The 21418-nt window shown below is 40.8% G+C and overlaps 2 protein-coding genes across 8 annotated transcripts in view; both read left to right on the top strand.

Annotated features, from left to right (window-relative positions):
• Window positions 1-3845, top strand: part of TC2N (tandem C2 domains, nuclear) — a 43333-nt gene extending 39488 nt beyond the window's left edge. For all 7 annotated transcript variants that reach the window (XM_087725568.1, XM_087725591.1, XM_087725586.1 and 4 more), the window contains exon 12: window positions 232-3845. In XM_087725568.1, coding sequence (XP_087581694.1) covers window positions 232-342 — 111 coding nt within the window. In that variant the 3' untranslated portion in view covers window positions 343-3845. The remainder of the gene's footprint in view (window positions 1-231) is intronic.
• Window positions 3846-5504: 1659 nt separating this feature from the next.
• LOC148049746 (cation channel sperm-associated auxiliary subunit beta-like) overlaps window positions 5505-21418 on the top strand; it is a 110360-nt gene continuing 94446 nt past the window's right edge. Inside the window, exons 1-4 of the mRNA XM_087704634.1 lie at window positions 5505-6004; window positions 6133-6679; window positions 7059-7555; window positions 7885-8774. Coding sequence (XP_087560760.1) covers window positions 5505-6004; window positions 6133-6679; window positions 7059-7555; window positions 7885-8774 — 2434 coding nt within the window. The remainder of the gene's footprint in view (window positions 6005-6132; window positions 6680-7058; window positions 7556-7884; window positions 8775-21418) is intronic.

Below are 21418 nucleotides of genomic sequence, written 5' to 3'. Positions count from 1 at the left end.
TTTTTTTTTCAAAATCCTAAAAACATAATAAAAGAGAACATAATCTTTTTAAAATCCATTTTAATGAAATGCATATTTTATCAGCACATGCTGTCACTCATCTTAGCATACATGTTCTTGATTCATCTTCTATATTATATAAACATGATTTTTATACACTGATCAAGATAAATGTCAAAACAGCTTTTGGCGTCATCTTTATAATGATTCTTTGTTTTCCTTATCATGCAGGTTTGGTTAAGCAGTGACAGCAACAGTGCAGAAGCTGCTGATCAATGGATGGACACAATTGCTAATCCAGAGAAGGTTGTGGTTAAATGGCATAATATCATTCCAGCATGATACTGCTTTGAACAGTCCTTTTGGTACTGATTTGGACTTGAGCCCAGAGACTTTTGCACTTATTTAAAATTACCAGCCATCAAACAACAAAGAGACAGAAAAGAGATATCTATATGGATGCATACAATAACATCTGCCCAAGAAAATCACAGAGGAAGCAATAGATTTGAAAAAGGAAGTTGGAAATCCTAGCAAAGTACATGAAAATTCAAAAGCCATGTTGAAAAAATAATGGCTTGATTATTAATTGACTGTTATTCTATAAGGCTTACATGTAAAACATTTTAATATTTATATTTTAAAAAAATATTTTTAAATTAATTTAATTTTAAATTAATTTCAAAACTTTGTATAGATTTTCATGAAAAATACCAGTGAAGGACTATCCTTCAAGAAGATTTCGCTCCATGTATTGGTTGACAACCATGTTCCAACTATTGTTTTGCTTCTAAAAGTATTCTGTGAACACTTTATTATTTCCACCAACATGTTGAACAAGTGAGTAAGGTAGGCAGGGAGGTAGAAATAATACTTTACCATTTAAATTGAAATAAACATTTCAAGGTAATTTTTAAGAATAATTGTTTTGTTGGATAGTAAATTTGAGACATGGGCAGGTAACAATTCTTTTGTTAATGAATTCGATTTTACAGTCCTTCAGCATAAAATTTGCTTTACTGTTTTGAATAGAGATAGATTAATAAGAAGTATTCCAATTATGAAATTCAGTAGAATCTGATATCATATTTAAAACTAACAGGGACCCAGTATTCTGTGTTTTAGGAAAGCTGAATTCATCAGTCCTTATAAAATGAAAAAAACAACAAAATATGTAATCATGATTCTAACCAATTATTTTAAAAAATACGTACCTTCCCACCCTTCAGTATTTTAAAATAATAAATAAAGGCTAATAGAGCTTATATGTTAAACAAGTCCATGGATAACTAAACTGGCACCACTTATACAGTTTTGTAGAGTGCCCAGATGCCAAAATCTGAACCATGTGAGACCAATGGCCATAATCAAGCAGGTATCCTGACTATTTTAATAGAGATAAAGCATTTTAAGGCACAAGGATCTGCATTTACTGCATGCAATGCAGTATCTTGATAACTGAGATGTTTGGCAAAAGGTTTGATGGTTGAAATAGGCACTCTGCAGCCATTGGGAAAAACAGATCAGTAACATCTGAAAAACCTTCATGGGGATTTGAAATGCATGATTTAACTTGAATGCCTTTGTTGCCTCTTTCATTAAAGTATCAGTTCACACTGAGCTTTCAATAAATAGGATTCAGTTTGCCTCAAAGCTGTTACCATATGAACCTGGAAGGGGACATTTAACATCAGCCCTCATGCTGATGTAATCTCAGGAGTATTTGTCCTATGATGCCCAAGAAGGGCATGAAACAATTCAGCCAGAGTTCAGTTCTTTATTTGTTTTCACATCACAGACAGATTCTTGCCAGAATAAACCCTTACTAGTTCCAGCTTTATGGATGCACCCTGAGAGGTTCTAAGGAGTTACTATCCTTACTTTCTTCCTCTGTCTCCTCTCCAGCACCAAGATGTGCTGCCTCATGTCTCCCATCTCTTTCTGGAATATGTTCCCTCCTTCGTGAGAGACTGCCACTTCATTGTAGTCCATCACACCAACTCCCCCTCCGTGGGAACCATTTCCCACAATACCATTCCTATTTCTCATAACATCATTGCATATATGCAATGATCAGAAATGAAAATATACATATTTCCAGCAAATTGATATTTTTATAGATCATTAAACTTCAGAAATTCTATTCTCTGCAGTCTCTGCTGAAAACATTAAGAATTGCTACAGGCAGTATTACACTATTTTAAAATGCACTGGTTTCAAAAACAACAAGGCTGGTATCTGAATTCTGTTTTGGTCAGATTTTGTTGGTGTCGGTGATGCATAAAATAGAGAGTGTTCTAAGTGCATAATGAACTATGAATCAGAAAGTATAGTTTGAGAGTGATTAGCTGGAAGAATCCAGATTTTCATGAGGAAGGAGGGGAAAAAAGGCATGGGTAGAAAAGGTAGTATTAACTACAAAATGATAGCATAGAGAACCACAGTTCAGGACAGATGGGAAGAATGCATTAAGGAAAAAATGATCAAACTAAAAGCCATACTAAGAAAATGAAATGAAAAGAATAACAGGAACATAAAACTGGAGAAGACCTAGAACCGTACTTACTCCAAAACAATGAAATCTGGAATAATTCAGAAAAAAATGTCTGTGTATCCTCAAAAATTATAATTAGGTAGCAAATTATTATTTTGTTATGCAAGCTGTCCTTGCTTAACCAGTCATTGAGCAACCATTTGAAGGTACAACAGACTTCCCAAATGATACTTACGATCCAATTTCACCCCTATATGGTCGTGTGATCTCATTTTGGACACTTGGCAACCAGCTTGCATTTACAGCTATTTGCAATATCCAAAGGTCGTGTGATTGCCATTTTTGCCATTTTTGAGTATTTGTTTCTGACCAAAATTGGATGAACAGGTTCACTTAACGCCCAACACATTCACTTAATGATCACCATGTTTGCTTAATTACTGCTACAAAAATCAGGCATGGTCACCTGGTGACCTACTTAACGGCAATGGTTTATGATTTTATGAACTTTTTTGTGGCAGCTGTTAAGCAGACAGTAATTCTGTGCTCAATTATGGTCGTACATTGAGGACTACCTATATGAATTAAATGCTAAGTTAGTTGGATTTAAATCTGGGGGAGCAAAGGAAATAGTGGTAAGATGTAGCAGCTAGTCTTTCTGAAGAGCATTGGTCCCAGCAAATAAAAAGCAAATAGAAAATGTGGCTTGCAATGCATTCAATATTGTCATTGTACAGTTGAAAAAAATGGATTGGTTAGAAGTTGCATTAAAAATTTAAATCCAAATTTAAATATCCTGCAGTTCTTTGGTTAAGACTTTTATTATCAATGTACTTTATGTGCATCCAATTCATAGTAAAAGTCGTATTAGTCTGTCACTGTGAAAAAAATTTTTTTTTATCTACTGTATTGCAAAGTAAGCAGTAAAAAGAATAATAGCGTCTTTTTAAAGCAAAATAATCACTGAAATTAGAACAATGAAATAATGAGCAGAGCTGCTTTAACAGTCTTGGTACAGTATTTTATTTCCTCTTTCTTCTTTTTCATAAACATTGTACATGTTGTCTAGTAGGATAAATGGAGATTTTATGAGGGCTTCATGCAATAACAATACTCCTAGGGAGCTCACATTCAAATATCAGAATATATAGAATTTTTACTGAATTTATAGTACTGTAATACACAAATGACCAGATGTTTTATTATAAATGTATATCTTAATGCATATTTTTATGAATGTATACAGTATGTATGGGTGTGTTGATGCCCCCCAGAGTCACCCTGTGTGAGTTGGGCAGTCATATAGATATGTTTAATAAATAAATGCAATAAATATAATGATTGAAGCATTTGTATACATAGATTCTAGTCTGACTTTGCCTTCTTTCAGTGGTCTGATCTGTTTAGCAAAAGTCTCTAGTCAAAGATATTTGGCATGCTCTTCAAATGATAAAAACATGCCTGAGGAGTTTCACATGGGGACATACACATGCACATACAAAAACACATACACACACACACACACACACGGAAATTATTTTATTGAACAAAACTCAAGCAAAGGGGGGAAAAAATCTCTTTCTCAGAGCTTCCTGATGATAGTGTAAAGCTGAGTATCCCAGAATTTCACATTATGCAACATGTCAGGCCTCGTGCCAGGACTTTGTTTAAGAAGGGTGTGAAATGAATTGACCAACAAGCTAGTGATGCCAAATGTTAACGATGATGTCACTGTTAATCTACCTCATGAATAATCCCGGATCCTGGCACAGCTGTACAGTACACTTCAAGTCTTATTATTAACCTACATGCTACATTGCCAGGACATATTTTTAATTAATTATTAGAAAACTAGCAGAGTATGCCTTCTTGTATGACTAGTTACACCAATTCTGCAGGCACCTGCATTTTTTTGAGAATAGCCTGCTTTCTACAACCTAATTTTGTAGAAGTGCTATAAACGGCATCAAAGTAGCACCTGGCCTTAGAAATGGTCTGACTTCTGCAGTATGCTGAACCAAGAGACCTGATACATTTTGGATCTCTTCCTAAGCTCTTCCTTTTCTGTTGGCCTCTCCATATTACTTGTTTTTATTTCAGTTTATAAAATGATAAAATGCTTAAAATAAAAAGTTGATTAATTCAGTAATTAGTGTTGTTAAAATTAGGACCATTCTGAAAATTAAGAAGTCGAAAATTATTTCAGAAGTTTTTACATTCCAACTTGTCATTTGCTGACTGGTCACTCATTACTACATTGTTGTTGTTGTTTTTGTTGTTATGATGATTATTATTATACAATTGTATCACAGTGGCCAGTTGTTTCACCGGATTTGGCATTGGTTACTAGTCGGGCCCCACCCAGGGGCCTAGGACGTCGTAACGTATTTTCGTAATATGCGGTATTTAGTGAGGAATCGGCTTTAGTGGAGGAAGGTGAACTTATTGATAGGGAATTTTCTGATGATGAAGGCCTACCTAAAGACCAGCCTACTGCCCCTGGGCTATTCCGGCATGCTCTGTTCAAATTTTTACTGTATAAGGCCAAGACCACCACCCACATGGGGGAGGTGGCTTCTAAGGAGAGTACAGCTGTGGGTCTGGATGCCACCGAGCACCTCTTTGCTGAACAGGTGGCCTTGCAGGATGTTATTCCATCTCCCAAGCTCTTTCTTGATTTGATTCAAAAGCAGTGGGATGAACTGACTGCGGTTAACCCCCCCCCCCCGGTAATGGGGATAGGAAGCTATATACGTCTACTCCAGAATTGGAGGGTCTCCTTCAGTTTCCCACCGTAGATGCCCCTATTGCTGCTCTTGCCTCGCCAGCATTAATTCCTTCGGAAATTTCAGAGGGCTTGAAGGCTGAGGATCGCAAGGCCGAGACGGTCATTCGCAAGACCCATCAGGCTGCGGCCTGGGCTTTACCCTCGGCCACTGCGGCTTCCTTCTTTAATAGGACTTCCTTGGTTTGGCTTAAGCAGTTGCAGAGTAGGCTTGCCCCGGAGGAAATGCGCCTTCATCAGGATATCACCAAACTGATGGCGGCATTGGAGTTTTCAGCAGATGCCACTCTTAGTGCAGCAAAGTTTGCTTCCCGGGCCGTAGTCTCTAATGTGGCATCTCGGCGTTTGCTATGGCTTCGCCATTGGCAGGCTGATGTCAAGTCTAAGTGGCGCCTCGCATCTACACCCTTCAAGGGCGGAGCCATGTTTGGTTCAGTTCTGGATCCCATCCTCATTGAGACAAGGGATAAGTGCAAGGTCCTCCCTTCTACCAGTGGTCGTGCCAATAGGAGGCAGCAGCCTTATAATAGGCGACAGCCCTTTCGTGCTGGGAACTCGGGATTCGCCCCTGCTCCCTATGTTCCCAACTACACCAGGGGTTTTTCCCAGGTGCAGGATCGCGGCCAGGACCGCGCCGGAACCAGGGATAGGGGTCACCAACAGAATCAGGCGCAATCCCAGAATAGAAGGCCCTTCCGTGGAGCAGACAACCGGTCCAACCGGGGGTAGGTCCCATAGGGGGGTGTCTCCTGGCCTTCGCTCATCAGTGGGCAGAGATCACGTCCGACGCCTGGGCCCTTCAGGTCATGAGACTAGGCCTCACTTTAGAATTTCTCTCCATCCCCCTGAGAAGGTTCATCAGGTGCCCCGTGCCCAGGTGCCCGACAAAGCGGCGCCTCATGAACGCCGAGATACACCATCTTCTCACCATCAGGGCCATAGAACAAGTGCCCAAGGGGCAGGAAGGCCTAGGGTTCTATTCCATCTTGTTCCTAGTACCAAAGAACTCCGGGAGATGGAGAGCTATCCTAGATTTGAAACGGCTCAATCATTACATCAAATATCAAAAATTCAAAATGCAATCTCTCAAGAGCATATTGGCCTCCATCCGCCAAGGCGACATGATGACATCAGTCGATATCAAGGAAGCGTACCTCCATGTGCCCATACATCGGAAGTTTCTGCGGTTTCAATTCAATGGCCGCCATTTTCAATATCGGGCCTTGACTTTTGGCCTATCCTCGGTTCCATGCACGTTCACCAAGCTCCTGGCCATGGTGGCAGCCTCCCTTCGCTCAATCCCAATACGCGTCAACTGTTATTTAGACGACATATTGGTGCTGTCACCCTCTCGAGACCAGGGATTTGCAAGTCACAATGGACTCACTGCGCAGTCATGGGTTTGTCCTCAACCTGCCCAAAAGCCATTTGCATCCAACCACATCCCTACTTCACCTAGGGACCATCATCAACTCTGTGATGTGCGATGTTTCCCTGTCTCCGGAGAGACGGCAGAGCATACAACACCTGGGGCATCAAGTGCTGTCCCAGAGACTGTTCCCGCTAGCGATGCTGTCCAAACTGCTGGGGAAGATGATTTCCTGCATCAACGTGGTTCCCTGGTCCAGGTTCCATGCGCGTCCGCTCCAGTGGTTTCTACTACCCTTCCAGAGAGCGCACACCAGTCATTCTCAGATCAAGGTGCGACTTCCAAGCAAGCCCCTCAGGTCCCTGCATTGGTGGATGTCCTCCAGACTTCTCCAAGGATGCCCCTTCAAGGAACCGGAATGCATCCAGGTCACGACGGATGCCAGCCTGTTTGGATGGGGAGCCCACGCCCTGGACAGAGTGGCTCAAGGGCGCTGGTCGGACCAGGAATTGACAAACAGCATAAATTGGCTAGAGCTGCGTGCCATCCGCCTAGCCCTTCTAGAGTTTCGGGACATTGTGACACACAACCACGTGTTGGTCTTGACTGACAATGTGGCCTCCAAGGCTCACGTCAACCGTCAGGGGGGCACCCACTCCAGGGCCCTGATGCTGGAGGCGGAGAAGTTGCACCATTGGGCGGAGACCAGACTCTTTTCGATTCGGGCGGAGCACATCTCGGGCGTGGCCAACATGCAGGCAGATTGGCTGAGCAGAGCCACTGTGGATCAAGGGGAGTGGCAACTTCACCCCGTTCTCTTCAAGGAGCTCTCTCGCTGGTTCGGCCGACCCGAGGTGGACCTGTTTGTGCATCTGCACAACGCACAACTGCCACGCTTTTACACCAGGTACCAGGCTCCCGGAGCAGAGAGGGTGGATGCTCTGCGCAGTCCATGGCCGGCCGGCCTTCTCTACGCCTTTCCCCCTCTTCTGATCCTTCCGTCGGTCATTCAGAAGATCTTGACAGAGCAGGCGGAAGTGCTGCTAGTCGCTCCGATGTGCTCCAGACGGCCCTGGTACGCAGACCTCGTCCATCTGTCAGTTTCGCATCCTTGGAGGATTCCGGACGATCAGATCCAGCTCAACCAGGGAGTTCTCGTCCACCCAAACCCCCAGTTGCTACAGTTAGCCGTGTGGCACGTGAGCGGGCTATTTTAACGGCCCTTCATTATTCCAGTGATGTTATTGACACTATACAAGTGGCCTGTCGTCCATCCACTACTCATATTTACGAGGCCACATGGCAGGCCTTCTGTTGGTGGTGCCGCCGTACCGGGATCGACCCCATCACGTCCTCGGTGCCCCAAGTTTTGGACTTTTTGCAATCCGGTCTCAACAAGGGTCTGGCGCCAAACACACTCCACCGGCAGGTCACAGCCTTGTCCACGGTGATTGAAGGAGGTCAAGGTCGCTCCTGGTCTCAGCACTCGGGGGTCAAAACTTTTTTGAAGGGTGCTTCTAACTTACGACCGCTGACGGTGCACCGTTATCCCACATGGGACTTGACCTTAGTTCTCAGAGCGCTCACATCTGCCCCCTTTGAGCCCATCCACTCCATCAGTCTTCAGTTGCTGACGCTCAAGAATGTGTTTCTGGTGACCATTACTTCGGCCAGAAGAGTGTCGGAGTTGGCTGCGCTCTCTGTTCGTGCGGATCTTTGCATCTTCCATTCGAACAGAGTGGTGCTTCGTTTGGACCCGACCTTCCTTCCTAAGATCAACTCATTATTCCACAGGGCTCAGGAACTCGTCCTGCCGAACTTTTGTCTGCATCCCTCCCATCCTCAGGAATGTCAGTGGCACCATCTGGATGTTCGTAGGGCTCTCCGACGTTACGTGAAGCGCACGGCATCGTTCAGAAGGTCAGAGGCACTGTTCGTTTCCTTCCAGCCATCGTCCATGGGACAGAAAGTGTCTTTCCACACCATCGGCCGATGGTTGAAGGCCTGTATTGCGTTGGCGTACGACAGTCACTCGCGACCGGTTCCCAGACGTATTACTCCTCATTCTACCAGGAGTGCGGCCACTACAGCGCCCTGGGCTATGCAAGCGTCGGTGGAAGAAATATGTAGGGCGGCCACCTGGGCATCGCCCTCACATTTATTCGACACTACAAGATTGATGAATATGCCTCGGCTGAGGCCTCCTTTGGGCGGAGAGTGTTGCAAAGGGTCCTTTCTTCTACGGAGGATCCTGACCAGCCTAGCTCCTGCCCTGGGAATTAATTGCTTTGGCATGTCCCATGATTGGATTCCCCGAGCAGCACACAGGAGAATGACCATTGTCTTACCTGAACGGTCCTTCTATGGGTGCTGCGAGGGGAATCCAAACTCGCCCGCAGCTTTGGCTGGTCAGGGCTCCACCTTGATTGTAACTCTGTGACTAACCTTTCATCTTTTTCCTGACTGGACTTCTGAACGTGACTTAGTACCTGTATTGCCTACGGCATGATTGACATTGACATACATTTTCTTCGGCGGACTTCGTGCAAAACTGAATCGGTCCAGTCAGAGGAGGCGTGGTCAAAATTTACATACTCAGTCTCCAGGCTAATGGACAAAGTTAACCCATGATTGGATTCCCCTCGCAGCACCCATAGAAGGACCGTTCAGGTAAGACAACGGTCAATCTGCAAACAGTCTCACAAATATGTGGCAGCAGTCAGTAGGAAGATTGGCTTTTCTATTTTTACCCCCAAAATAAGAATCAACTTAATGGTACTTTACAGGAGGTGCAGTAAAATATAGAAGTAATAATATTAAATGTTCTGACCCCCTCTCTGTACACCAAAGCACGGCGAGACAAAGATACAGCAAGGATTTATTAATACACAGAGGAGACCTTGGCAGCAATCTAGCACAGATTAGACCTTGGCAGCAATCCAGCCTGCCAAGAAAACCTCAATAGCTTCTCCAGCTCTAGTAAATACATTGATTCCTGTGAACAGCTTGTGGAAAGTTATTCCTTTTATAGTCTTGAGAGGAGCCTAATTACCACCACCTGAGTTCAATTATCTCCTGTAACTGTGTAACTGTTCTTTACGCTTATTAGCCCTCCATTGCCAGGCATCCAGAACCAACTCCCTAGTCTCCTCCCCACTGCTCCAATGCATGACATCAGGATCACACTCCCTTGTCTCCTCCCCACTGCTCCAAGGCTTGACTTCAGGAGCACACTCCCTTTGGTTTTCACCACTGCTCCAGGCCTCAGGCACCTCCTGGTGGCCAACCAGCCTCTCTGATCCCTGCTCAGAGTCGGAAGCCTGACCAGGGTCCTCCACATCATCCAGAGCCGACTCATAGGGCCCCTCGCTGTCAGAGTCTGGTGGCAGCTCCAACGGCTCCTGCTTGGCCACAACACTTAAAGATATAGTATATTCATTTCTTTGATCACATTTATTCTTTTATGGTACCCCTGCTATATTGTTTCTTCAACTGTCTCATTCCCTGGAGCTCTTTGGTTTTCCAAAGAGATCTGCAAATTAGGGTAGGCCACCTGAGGGAACAATTTCACCCAATGCTCTCGAGAGAAGAATTCCAAAGCAAAATTAGAGATGTGGTAAATCTTCCTTTCTGATATCTGGGGAAATCCTCAAGGACATTCAAAAATCCACCATCCCCCAGGTGCTTGGGATGGATCACAGTCATCCATCCAGTTTTACTCCTGGAAGTTGAGGGCAGAATAAGTAAGGCTTGTCTCATGTGACCTTAAGCCCAACCAAAATGTAATTTCAAAGCATGGAGATTGAAGATGTCAATACTGAACATTCGGAAGATTCCAATACCAGGCCAGATATGAGTTCCAAAAGGTGATGCACTGTTGCTGCCAGCCAGCAACAATTCATTCGCCTTTCAACCCAAATTGCATATGGAAATAACTCACACTTGGTCACCTGTAGGGCGGTGCTTCTAATTAGAAGCAAGGAAGGAAGGAAGGAAGGGAGGGAGGGAGGGAGGGAGGGAGGGAGGGAATGTTGTCATGTTCCAACTCCAAACGTGGAGTTGTGTTCCAGATCTAAACTACAAAATATTGTACCACCAAGTATTTGCAAGTCAACCAAACATTCACACAGACCTAGATATCCATTGGGTGGTAGCAGCAATGTCTCAAGCTGTCATGTGAATGAGGCTATGGCTGTTTTGGTGGTAACAATCTTGCCTACAGCGCAACAGTACTGCAACAGTAACTCAGGACCTCATCACTATGTACTAATCACCTCTTTATAGAGCTGCCTTTGAAAACTTCTATATTTTGTATCTATAATTGATACAAAATACAACTGTTGACAGATACTGATTGTCTTGAGATATTACTCCTGTGCTCAAGGCTTGCTCTACTTGCTAATAGGTTCTTAGGGCCATTGAAAGACCTGGCTTTAACTTATAAATCCATCTACAGTTTGGCATTTGAAGCATCTTCTTTGACTAGACTTTATCTATTTGACATGCTCATAATGGGAAAAGAATTTGGAAGTTCTACATTTTCATGAAGTAAAGGGAATCTAAAGCTAGAAACAATGTTTTTAAGGCACTTATATTATAAAATACAACTCTATTTGGATATTATGTTAGTCTCCATGGTAATAAAATTTCAGAAGGCAATGGAAGCAATTTTTTTATGGAGAGCCTTAGTGGAATATTGTCTTGTATATAATAATGAGATTGTCCTCTGTGGATTTCTTCTGTATTGTTATCTGTTCTCTAATTTAATTTGTATTGTTGATGTAAGTATAGCATGAGAATAATTATATAATGTTTACTGATTGAAATTGTGATAGATGTTTCAGTTTTATTTTTTATATTTTTATTATACATCTTTTATTATTTCATTTTCATGTTGTACTGTGGGTTTTTTATTTGTTCCGTAAACTACCATGAATCCAATTGAATTTGGCAGCATGCAAATTCCATAAATGTATTGAAGTGTGATTCACACTTCAATAGAAGAAATATTTTCAAGTCTAATTTGGATTTATATATTCATAATTTATATGCAGTAGTATAAAAGTATACTTCAATTACAGCAGAAAATATATGTCCCAAATATGGCCATAGCAAAAATGGAAAGGTGAAAGAAGTATCTAACTAGAATTGATACAGTAATTTAGTTGATGGGAAAATCTTGGACACAATTATATGGTAGTCTCTACAACAGAGGTGGGTTGCTCACAATTCAGCCCGGATTGGGCGAACCGGTAGTAATGGTGGTGGGAGGCTCCACCCACCTGCCTGGACTGCTGCGTGCGCACACAAGTGAACCGGTAGTAAAAAAAATGAAACATCTGCAAGCAAATAACCAGGTTCATAGATCACAAAAAACCCATCAGTTTCAACCTGACCTACATATACACTCTTCTATTGGAACAACCATACTGATTTATCTATCCATCTCACATGAAAGAGACTCTGGGCAGCGAACACCTGATAACAATTTTATGAAATGCCAGGTGCACAATAGCATCCAGATTTGTCTTTCATGCTTTGACTAATCTTCTGAGAGCTCATGTGTTGGATAATTTCCAGATACTCCAGGAATTTAGGTTTGATGGCATGAACTATAGTAGATGTCTTTTCTTGCCATCTGCTAATGGAGGAAAATTAGCTAATCAGCCCTCAAACTTGGGATGAGGTTTTGAAATTTCACAACTTCACACCTACATCCAAACCTTGGATTTAATCTAACACTCTACAACCAAAGTGATGTAATGGTTATTAAGATAATTTACATTGGGATGCCTTAACAGTCGTCCAAAAAAAGAAAAAGAAAAAAATAGATAGCAAACAGTGTTTAGAGAGCTTCATAGAGTTGGAGCTCTATGGGTCAGTCAGATCTGAATGAAACTTATGAACATCAAGTCCAGCCAGTAGATTCTGCAATCTCCTAACTGATTTGCTTCTGGCTGCGATAAGACCAATTAGACAAATGTTTTTTCAAACTTGGCAATTTTAAGATGGATGGACCAACTCTCAGAATATTTTTTTTAAGTTTTTTACTTTTATTTTTCAAAACAAACACAACACATAAAATCTTCCTTTTTTACATACTGTAGAAAGTGTATCAGTTGGTTACAAAAGGCTTTCGTGCATCTCTTCCATAGTCATCAAGCATAATTCATATTAACTCAAGTATTTTAACTCAAATATTTATACGTTACCGTCATCATACCTCCATTTTCATTTGACTATAGTTGTTTAAACGTCCTTCATCATAAAATATACCAAGATTTAATACATAACCACATATTGGCATTTCATTTACTATTTCTAAAATCCTCCAATGACACTAAATCCTTATATCCTATTCTAGCTAAACATTTATAATATTTAATAACAAAGTTTTCTATCCTTCTTTTAAAACCATTGTTTACAATTTACATCTCATTTCCTTATATTGTACACATACATACATACATACATACATACATACATACATACATATATATATATATATACACACACACACAGACATACACGTTATTATCATTAAGCCTCCTTTATTTGACTATATCCTGCATCATATCATTTCCCCCCTAGTAATCAAGACTTAACTGAATCTAACTTAATTCTTTTTTTATTATTATTATTAATCTTTATATATAATCCAAAAGGGTTTCTAATCTTCCTTTCATGGGTGCCATTCAATATTCATATCCAGTTATTACTTCTCATAACACTACACATTGTAAACATTATTACCATTATCAATTATTTATTCAACTATATCTATTATCACTAAATTTTGCTAAGTTTTGCTCTAATAATAGCAGAACAGTTGAAAAAATTCCTTATATCATTCATCCACAGAGATCAAAATGGATTCCTCCCCAGAAGAGAAATTAAAAACAATATGAGAATTATCCTGAACATCCTTGAATATTATGAAGTGCATAATGAAAAACAGGTTGCACTATTTTTTCTCGATGCCCAAAAGGCATTCGATAACGTGAACTGGGAATTTTTGCATCAACAATTGAAACACATGGAATTTGGGGATAAATTTATAAATACGATTAGAGCAATATACACAAATCCAAAAGCCAAAGTAATAATTAATGGTCAATTAACGTAAAGTATAGCAATCCAGAAAGGTACAAGACAAGGTTGTCCATTATCCCCACTACTGTTTATATTAACCTTAGAAGTTTTAGCCAGGAATATATGTAAAGCGGAACAGATAAAGGGACTAGAAATCAAAAAGGAACAATTTAAATTACAGGCCTTTGCAGAAGATCTAGTGTTTGTGTTAGAGGATCCTATAAAGTCAATAAAACTTATTGAGGAATTGACAGAGTATGGGAAAATAGCGGGTTTAAAGGTAAATATGACAAAGACTAAAATGCTGGTTAAAAATATGACCTCAAAAGCGAAAGAGGAGTTAACGAAGAAATTTGGTATCCAAACTGTCAAAAAAGTCAAATATCTTGATATACATTTATCTGCGAGTTGTGTAACCATCAAAGAAGATAACTATATTAATTTGATCAATAAAACTAAGAAAGACTTAGAAAGATGGAAAAACCTACAACTGTCCCTGATGGGTAGGATCGCAGTCATAAAAATGAATGTATTACCAAAATTTCTTTTCCTATTTCAGAATATTCCCATTAAATTAGAAAAAGATTTTTTTAAGGACTTGAATCAACTGGTTTCAAAATTTATTTGGCAGGGAAGAAAACCAAGAATAAAACTCAAGGCTATGCAAGACACTAAGGAAAAAGGAGGATTTGGCATACCAGATTGGGAACTTTATTATACTGCGGCCACTCTAACATGGCTAAGAGAATGGATAATGTTGAGAAATAAAAGATTACTCAAATTGGAAGGTCATGACCTCCAAGTAGGATGGCTTGCCTGAAAAAGGACCTACACATAAATATTTCAGTAGACATTATATCAGACAGTCTCTGTTATTAATATGGAACAAAATTAAACATGACCACTACACCAAAATACCCATTTGGCTATCTACGATGGAAGTATAAATACATCCAAATTTAATGAATATGGAAAATATAGTTATATATAAAGAGTTATTGAACAGACAGGGGGAGATTAAAACTAGATCAGAATTGACATCACAAGGGGTACAAGTAGAATGGTGGACTTATTACAGATACAGTCAAGGTTTGCACAGGATAGGAAGAAGGAAGGTATTGCCAAAGACTACACAACATTAAATACAGTTTAGATACAGACAGAAAACAGGCTGATCAAAGTGTTGTATAGATTTTTGTTGGAATACAAGTTAGAGGAGGAACATGTCAAAGAAACTATGGTTGCCTGGGTGAAAAATTTTGGTTACAATGTGGAATTGGCTAAGTGGGAAAGACTTTGGATACTTAATCAGAAACTAACAATGGCTACGGCGTATAAAGAAAATCTTTATAAGATGTTCTACAGATGGCATCTTCCCCCCAGCATAGCTCTCCAAAATGTTTAAAAATCTGGCCCCAAATTGTTGGAAGTGTAAAAAAAACCACCAGGCAGTTTTTATCATATGTGGTGGACGTGTAATGAGGCAAAAATTATTGAAAAATGATTCAATCATGGTTGGAACAAATGGTGGAAGACCAAATCTTGTTTAAACCGGAAATTTTTCTCCTAGGTATGATACTGGAGGGGTTTAAGAAAGATACACTTTATTTAATTATACATATACTAATAGTGGCACGCATAACTTATGCACAATATTGGAAAAAAGAAAATACACTATCACAGCTAGATATAATCAGAAAAGTGTTGGCCTGTGCAGAAGCAGATAGGCTCATTCTTGAACTTAAAAATAAAGGGGAATCAGCATATTTTGAAGTCTGGAACAGATTTTATGACTGGTATAAGATAAGGTTACAAGACTGGAAAAAACTGTATATATTGTGATTGGACAGAAGGATAGATAATGTATTAAGTAGGCTAATTGTTAATGGTTGAGACTAGCTGTATATAATGTGAATGTATGGTCACTTCAACTTCGCGGTACTGCATTGTTTTAAATGTAAAAATAATAAAAATATATTGAAAAAAAGAGTCCAAATTTAATTCCGCCACTTATTTCTTCTGTTCTCCAATTTAAATTAATTTTAAGGTTTTTTTATAGGCAGTCACTTTTAAAACAGTAAAAATTCCTCACCAGCTGAAAACACTTTCTCTTTCCGTATCCTTCCATTTTGGAGCCTCCCTGACCTCATCAGCCATTTGGCTGGATTTTTTGTCACTGGCTTGAAGAACTTCTCTTGGATCAATCAGGGACTTTGCAATGTTCCTGTGATCAGCAAGATGTTTTCTTCCTGTTCACCGTCTCTATGGGACAGTTCAGGGCCGTTTGGACCACCCAGAGACAAAAGTGTCGACTGCGATCTCAGAGCATTGAGATTTCACGTTCGTGTCGTTGCGACTTCGGCTCCTCCTTGCCAACTCTCAGAATATTTTTCTATACTGGTAGTTGAAGTCCACACATCTGAAACTTTCCAAGCCCTAAAAACACTGAATTAGACTGCACAAGTGGAACAAAAATTTCTACTCTCTTCCTCAGTTGCTATCAAGCCCACAGAAAATACTTATATTAATTCAGTTTTATGGCTCTTTGCCCCACTGACAAAGCATCGAGGTCAGAGGTGGCATTCAGCAGGTTCTAGCCAGTTCTGGAGAACTGGTAGCGTAAATTTTGAGAGGTTTGGAGAACCGGTAAATACCACCTCTGACTGGCCCCACCCCCATCTATTTCCCAGCTGATTGGGAGGAAATGTGGATTTATCAGTAACCTTCCCCTGGAGTGGGGAGGGAATGGAGATTTTACATTATACTTTCCCTGCCATGCCTACCAAGCCATGCCACACCCACCAAGCCAAGCCCACAGAACTGGTAGTAAAAAAAATTGAACCCTGAGATATGCAGTTAAGCTAACTGCAACTTTATTCATTTACTTCACTAAGTATCAGTTAAAGGTGATACAAAGATATTTTGTGTCAAAAAGTAAACGGGAGATTATTAAGAAGAAATGTTGCTGTTTTAGCCATGCTCTGGCTAAAGTAGCCCTTAAATAACAAGATCAAACTCAATTTTGGACATAGAATAAAAATATATGTTTCTATGCTAGCAGAGAAAAGTGAACTTATAAACAAATTTAAACTTGGCTTTTAGTGGAAGCTGATTTTATAGGAAATGTTTTTTCAAAGTTCACACTGAGTTGTATTTGCTGATTTGATATCCATTTTTCTGGTCAAGTGAGATCCTTTTATCGTTCTTCACTGAATGACAAAATAAAGTGATAATGAAGAATTGCTACCTAACTGACTGGGTGGAGTCACTTTAGCCCCACGCAATGACATTCGTTTTTCATTGTTTTAGCCAAAACAGACCTTTGTTTGTTTGGAACTAAAGCAAAATTCACCTGGTAACCCCACCAGGATCACTCAATAGAGTCAGTTGGCCAAGTTAAAGTACTGTAATTGCACAACACATTTCTCTCTCCCTCATGGTTCAGCGTGCTATAAACAGTGAACAGGGCCAAGAATTACTTAAATCACCTTTATCTGCATGTGTTTTTTTTTATACTGACTGGATTCACTCATCATTTCCTGGCTTGGAACCAAACCCATCAGAAAATAGAATCTTTATGGCATCTTAAGAATGTGCAACATTCTTAAGACCTGCAATTGGTATTTAAAGGAAGGTGTCAGAGATATTGGGAAAAGGGCTTCAAAGCCAGAAAGAGTATGCATGCCAGAGCATACAGACAAAGCTCTCTTGCAAAGGATCACTGAAAAGTCGGATGAAGGTGACTTTCTGGGCTCCAGATCTCACCCAGTCTTTGAGTCTGTGATGGGGGCCAAAGCATAGAGGGACGTGCAGGCAGGGGAAGCAGGGGAGGAAGGGCCTCACCACTGTCATCCTGAAAAGAAAAAAATTAAAAGGAAAAAGGATGAGGTAGTTTGCTGCCAGAGTCACAGTGGATGATTCTGCTTAGTGCTTAACTGCAGGAGGAGGCGAGAGAACCACGTGCCTCCTTTAATCTATCTTTATGATCACTTGAGCAGAGTTAAGCAAGGGTTAAAAGGTGAAAAATTCCTTATGCAAAGGAGGCATGCAGTTCTCTCGCCTCCTCCTGCAGAGGGCACTTTTTTTAGAGGCTTTTTTTTAAACAGTTAAGCAGAGTCATCCATTGGAGGCTCTAGCAGCAGCAGCTTTTGCCTTTTTCTTTTTACATTTTTTACATTTTCATCATGGCAGACAAGAGGAGAGTTGAAATCCTCTGTGACACAGCTGGAAAAGGTATGTGGGTCGGACGGAGGAGGGGGGAGGAATTCCAAATTATTGTAATTTGTAAGCTCCCCCCCACCGGGAGCCCCGTCCTGCTCCCTGCTCCCTTTCCTCCTCCTCCTCCTCCTCTCCCCTTTCTTCACTGGCTGCCACCTTGCCCCCCGCCTCCTCTGTCCCCGCCGCTGTGTCCGACAGAGGTGTCTCACGTCTATGGCGGACATAAATGTGAGACGCCTCTGTCGGGGACAGCAGTGGGGGCTCTGCTTCTCGCTGCTGCCACACTCCGCTGCCTCACACCCCACCTCCTCCATCCCTGCCGCTGTGTCCGACAGAGGCGTCTCGCGTCTATGGTGGACATAAACACGAGACGCCGCTGTTTGGAACAGCGGCGGTGACACTGCTTCTCACCGCCGTCGCGCTCTTGCCTCACCAACCGTAAACCTCACTGCACGTCACTGGTGGGTGGGCTAGGGACAAAAGTTGAATGGGAGAATGCATTTAGTTAAATATAGTTGACACTATTATTCATAATCTTCTTCTGTAAGCCTAAACATTAGCTTTAGATAATTTATTTATGTCCTTTCATTTGTTTTAATTTATATCCCTCTTTTTCTCTAAGAGTTCAAGGAAGTTATAGTTCAATAGTCCATTGTTTAATAGTATGACAACAATTGAGCCCAAAATTTACTTTGCTCAGCAGGACAGTTATTAAGTGAGTGTTGTCCCATTTTATGACCTTTCTTGCCATAGTTATTAAGTGAATCACTGTGGTTGTTAAGTTAGTAACACTAACTTCACTAGCTTCCCAATTGACTTTCTTGTCCAAAAGTTTGAAAATCTGATCATATGACACACACACCCAGGACACTGCAACCACACGACAGCTGCCAAGTGTCCAAATTTTGATCATGTGACCACAGGGATGCTACAATGGTCATAAGTGTGAAATATGGTCATGTCACTTTTGTGCTGTTGTAACTTTAAGCGAATGGTTGTAAGTCAAGGACTACCTGCAGTTTGATCTGCTTGTATGACATGACGGTTGGAAGAGAATCTGCATCCTTCTAACTGCCTTTCTGAAGATTCAAATGTAAGAATCAGTTAGCTGGCTCTTTCAAAGGCGGGAGGGGCAGGAAGAACTCAGCAAAAGCACAGGGGAGAAGACCCCAGGAAGCAGAGAAAGGTATTGTTCGTCCTCGCCCTCTGTTTCTCATCATTAATATCATCAGCCAGTTGTTATAGTACTCTGACTTTCAAAAGGTATACCATTACAAGGTAGATCTACTAGATAATCCTTCTGTTAACAAAGCTGCATCTCATTTAATCTCTCCTATTAGTAAAGTCAGCCCTGGCCAAGTTAGGTAAGATTTATATATTTCATTCCTTATTTATTGCTTTTAGCCCAATGTGTTTAGCACAGGACATGATGATTCCTTATTTATATCACATCCTCAACTCAGTAATTCTAGGCACCTCACATATTAAGGTTAAGGTTTAGACAGCAAGTAAAGCAACATAGATAACACACTAAGAACAAGAATAAATATTGTTCCTTGGCAAAAAAAAAAAAAAGATAGAGAAAAGCAAAAAAAAAGGGACTAAAAGAGAGAATTTTAGGCACAGAATACCCTCAGGGAGCAAATCAGCACTCCCAACCCCAGGAAAGAGCCATCAGGGGGATAGTGTTCCACAGCTGCAGAGAAAGCACTTCTCCCCCTCTCATTTCTTTCCAGAACAATGACATCCATCTGGGTCCATGAAAAACTATAGTTGGGAGGAAGTCTGTTTATTAGGCCATTGCTACTTTGCAGTAAGTAGCAAGTACGATTTTGTTTCCTCTAAAACCTGGTTCTTTAAGTCCAGTGCTTTGCTTTTACTTATGGGAGATTTACAGACATTCACTAGTAGTAGGAAAAAATGGAAAGTCAGTGGGGTGTGGTAGAGAAGGTGCAATGCTATAACCCAGTGGTTCCCAACTTTACCAGTGGCAGTGGTGGTAGCAGGGGAAGAAAGGGGTAGTTTCGTGCACGGGCCCAACATTTGTTCAAATGGCGCTTCCTGTGCTCTTGCACTCGACCATCACTTGCGTGACCTGGTTCCCAATGAGGTGCAACCCAGTCCTGGGCTATGGACCAGGGGTTAGGGACCATTGAGCATGTCCCTAACTATTCATTCTCCAAACCTTTCTTTCTTTCTTTCTTTTTCTTTCTTTCTTTTTTCTTTCCTTATTTCTTCCGTCCTTCTGTCCATCCATCTATCTATCTATCTCTACCATCTATCTATATATCCATCCATCCATCTTTTCTCTTATATTATACTATTGTTGCCTTGATGCTAAAAGTTTAAAGTGAAAAGAACATACTGCTCCTTTGTTAGGTCCATAACAATTTTGTGGCAATGAAGAGCTGACAGGTTCATAGAAGAAAAAGAAATGGGATTCATTGAAATGTTGTGGCTTCATTCCAACATGCCTAAGTTGTAGTTTAAAGATTTAAAAAGTGGGGAAGACAACTATTGTAATACTGGGGGTATTAGGACAGAAGGAGAGGAGAATGTACTTCTATCAGCCTAAGCAGAAATAAAAAAGAAGGTGTTTTCAGGAGATGTAAAGATAACCTGGAGAAGAGGTAAGGAAGCTGGTGGAAAAAACAGAGTAGCCGGGAGATTTTGCTGGATTCAGTGATCAACTGGGTTTTTAAAAAGGAAAGTACTTATCCCCCGAGGACAGCACAGCCTACCCGCCTGGTCTAAACAGGTATGTAACGTATCAACCAGCCACTGGATCAAAGGATACAGCACAGGAAACAGCAGTGTGCTGAAGTGCCATCTGCCCATGCAATGCACATAAAAACAGATGCAGCTGGGATTGCACTGTTGGGGCTACCATCTTGACTTTATTTGACCATGTCTGGAACAGAAAGTAAAGGTTGATATTCACGTTTTCTTTTCTTCTGTCATAGATGGAGCTGCTATGGCTTTACATTTTGCTTGGAGCTGTTTTGAAACTTTCTTCAGGCATTACCTACAATGAAGAAGGCAAGTTGTGATTTCAAACGCATTCATTCCTGATTGTTAGAATGATCAAAATGAGAAGATGGACGCTCAGGCTAGGGGATTTGCTCATTTTTCTCTTTCTTTGCCTGTTTATGCCATAGGAAGCCTTGTGCTGGCTTTTTTGTGCTTTTTTGTGATGTCCTGGGCAGCTACCATGACCATCAATCATTTTCCTGACACCATAAGGAAATTTTGCTTTAAATGACAGCTGAAATCATGCTTTTGTTAGGTTTCATAATGGATTCTATTTTAGTTGTTGTAATGTCCTTGTTTTATTGTGAGATCTCATTGGCTTTGTCAAATTGTTCTTGAATGTTTTTGTTCTGCTTTACTTGATTTCAGATCACTTTTACTCTGTTCTGTTTTCCACCTGGTTCCATTTTCTATAGTTACATTCTTTGCA

Source organism: Thamnophis sirtalis, unplaced genomic scaffold, assembly GCF_051295495.1.
Source record: "Thamnophis sirtalis isolate CommonGarterSnake01/CBP01778 unplaced genomic scaffold, rThaSir2_p1.2 scaffold_1, whole genome shotgun sequence".
NCBI classification, from domain to species: domain Eukaryota; kingdom Metazoa; phylum Chordata; class Lepidosauria; order Squamata; family Natricidae; genus Thamnophis; species Thamnophis sirtalis.
Note: the sequence above shows the minus strand (reverse complement) of the source record. Positions and strands in the feature narration are given on the sequence as shown.